This window comes from Alexandromys fortis, unplaced genomic scaffold, assembly GCF_014885135.2.
Source record: "Alexandromys fortis isolate MF-2015 unplaced genomic scaffold, M_Fortis_MF-2015_v1.1 scaffold_3169, whole genome shotgun sequence".
NCBI classification, from domain to species: Eukaryota; Metazoa; Chordata; class Mammalia; order Rodentia; family Cricetidae; genus Alexandromys; species Alexandromys fortis.
In genome coordinates this window covers 1-1,828 of record NW_026071035.1, presented here as the reverse complement: position 1 = coordinate 1,828, position 1,828 = coordinate 1, and the positions used below count along the sequence as shown (strand labels likewise).

General features: G+C 49.3%; 1 protein-coding gene across 1 annotated transcript; it reads right to left on the bottom strand.

The window, feature by feature from the left end:
• Positions 1–6: 6 nt before the first annotated feature.
• On the bottom strand, positions 7–1,086 carry LOC126496359 (cytochrome P450 2D27-like; the record flags this gene model as incomplete). Its single annotated transcript, XM_050133879.1, has 2 exons — positions 794–1,086; positions 7–60 (listed from the first exon to the last, which is right to left on the bottom strand). Coding segments are annotated over exons 1-2 (243 nt in total), but the record flags the coding sequence as incomplete, so codon positions are not given.
• Positions 1,087–1,828: the final 742 nt, after the last annotated feature.

Below are 1,828 nucleotides of genomic sequence, written 5' to 3'. Positions count from 1 at the left end.
CACAACCACGGGCTTCCAGGCCATCTGCAGGCTGAACACGTCACCATAGCGTTGACGAAGCTGAAGTAGAGGGACAGAATGCTTAGAAAATGGAGATCCCTAGTGACCTGGACAATATAACCTCAACACAGAACATGTGTGTCTGTGTGTTGTGTGTGTCACGTGTGCATTTACACATAAGCACATTGTGTGGATATGCATTGTGAACCTTGGTCCTGCCCTATGCTGGGAAAATGCTCTACCACCGACCACATCTCTAGTCTGAGGTATGACACCTTATGCCTGCATGATCCTATCCTCTCAATCCAGCAAAGTTCTCACAGCAGATACGATCATTAAGTTGTCATCTTGTGAGAAAATGATCCGCACTCCCTCATACCCCACCATACATGAGGGAATCAGGTTCCTGAGATGGGCAGCAAGGCATAACACCATACAGCAGCAAGAGACTATAACAGACGCAGCCCATCCTCACTGACATGCTACAATGAATCCTGATCCTCCTCTCTGTAACTGAGACCACAGACACTGATGGGATCACAAGAAAACTGCGACCTCCCTGACTTCTGTCCTGTACAACCACACTCCAGGCCTGCCTCCATGGCCTTTTCCATATATGTCTCTGCTTTTAGAAAGTCCACAGTATCCTCCTAATGAGAAGTAACTGCGACCAGACAACCACTAAGCCTTCTCTCTCTTGGTGGCCATATTCCTGTCTATCCTGAGGCTTCAGCACCACCACGTACTGCTGGGGGCACCATGACCTCTACTGCCCTCCACTGCCATCTCTCACCTTGTACACACTGTAGGGCATGTTCTCAAAGTCCACCTGCAGAAGGTTGCCCAGCCCAGGTAGGGGCACAGGACCTGGAGGGTAGCGGGCGGTCCAGAACTTGCGTCGGTGCATCAGGTCCACCAGGAGCAGGAAGATGGCCGTGAATAGGACCACAGACCACAGGCCATCTCCAATCAGCAGTGCCATGGCTGCCCCTGCTCCCCAGGCTGATTAGGGGAATGCCTGCACCAGACACCTAGGATCAGGAAAGACACTCTGAGGACAGACTGGGCACCTGGTCCCTTATGAAGGGGAGAAGGCTGCACTTTGTTCTCTGCCTTGAGCCAAATAGCTGTGTTTACTGTTCAGTCAGGTTGTGTAGCAAGAGGTCAGGAAAGTCCAGAGCAAGTAAGCTAAGAGGTTAATGTCATCTCTTCTCTCGATGGGTACTTCTTATGGGACTAGCTTCAGCTTCTCCTCAGGGAACTGACCACAGTGGTTATGTAGGGTTTGGCACTGTGAGCACAGTGGGCAGAGCACCAGTGGACCCTCCTCAAGGTGCAGGATCACAAGGTATAGCAAAGTCAGTCAGCGATGTGCCCCACTGGAAGAGCTCTGGGGGCCTGAGGCCATTGTCTCAGAATGAATGAGGACATGTTTGAAGCTCCATTGAACACTCAACCACCTCTGCATCACAAACCCTGGCGTCAAACTCTACTACAGAGCTACAATACTGAAAACAGCCTGGAATTGGTGTAAAAACAGGACAAATGGAACTGAATCAAAGATATCAACCCACACACCCACAAACACCTGATTTTTGATAAAGAAGCAAAAAATATCAAATGGAAAAAAGAAAGCATATTCAAGAAATGGTGCTGTGCTGCATAACTGGGTATCAATATGTACAAGAATGAAGAGAGATCCATATCTATTGCCATGCATAAGATTCAAGTCAAGGGGCTGGAGAGATGGCTCAGAGGTTAAGAGCACTGCCTGCTCTTCCAAAGGTCCTAAGTTCAATTCCCAGCAACCACATGGTGGCTCACAACC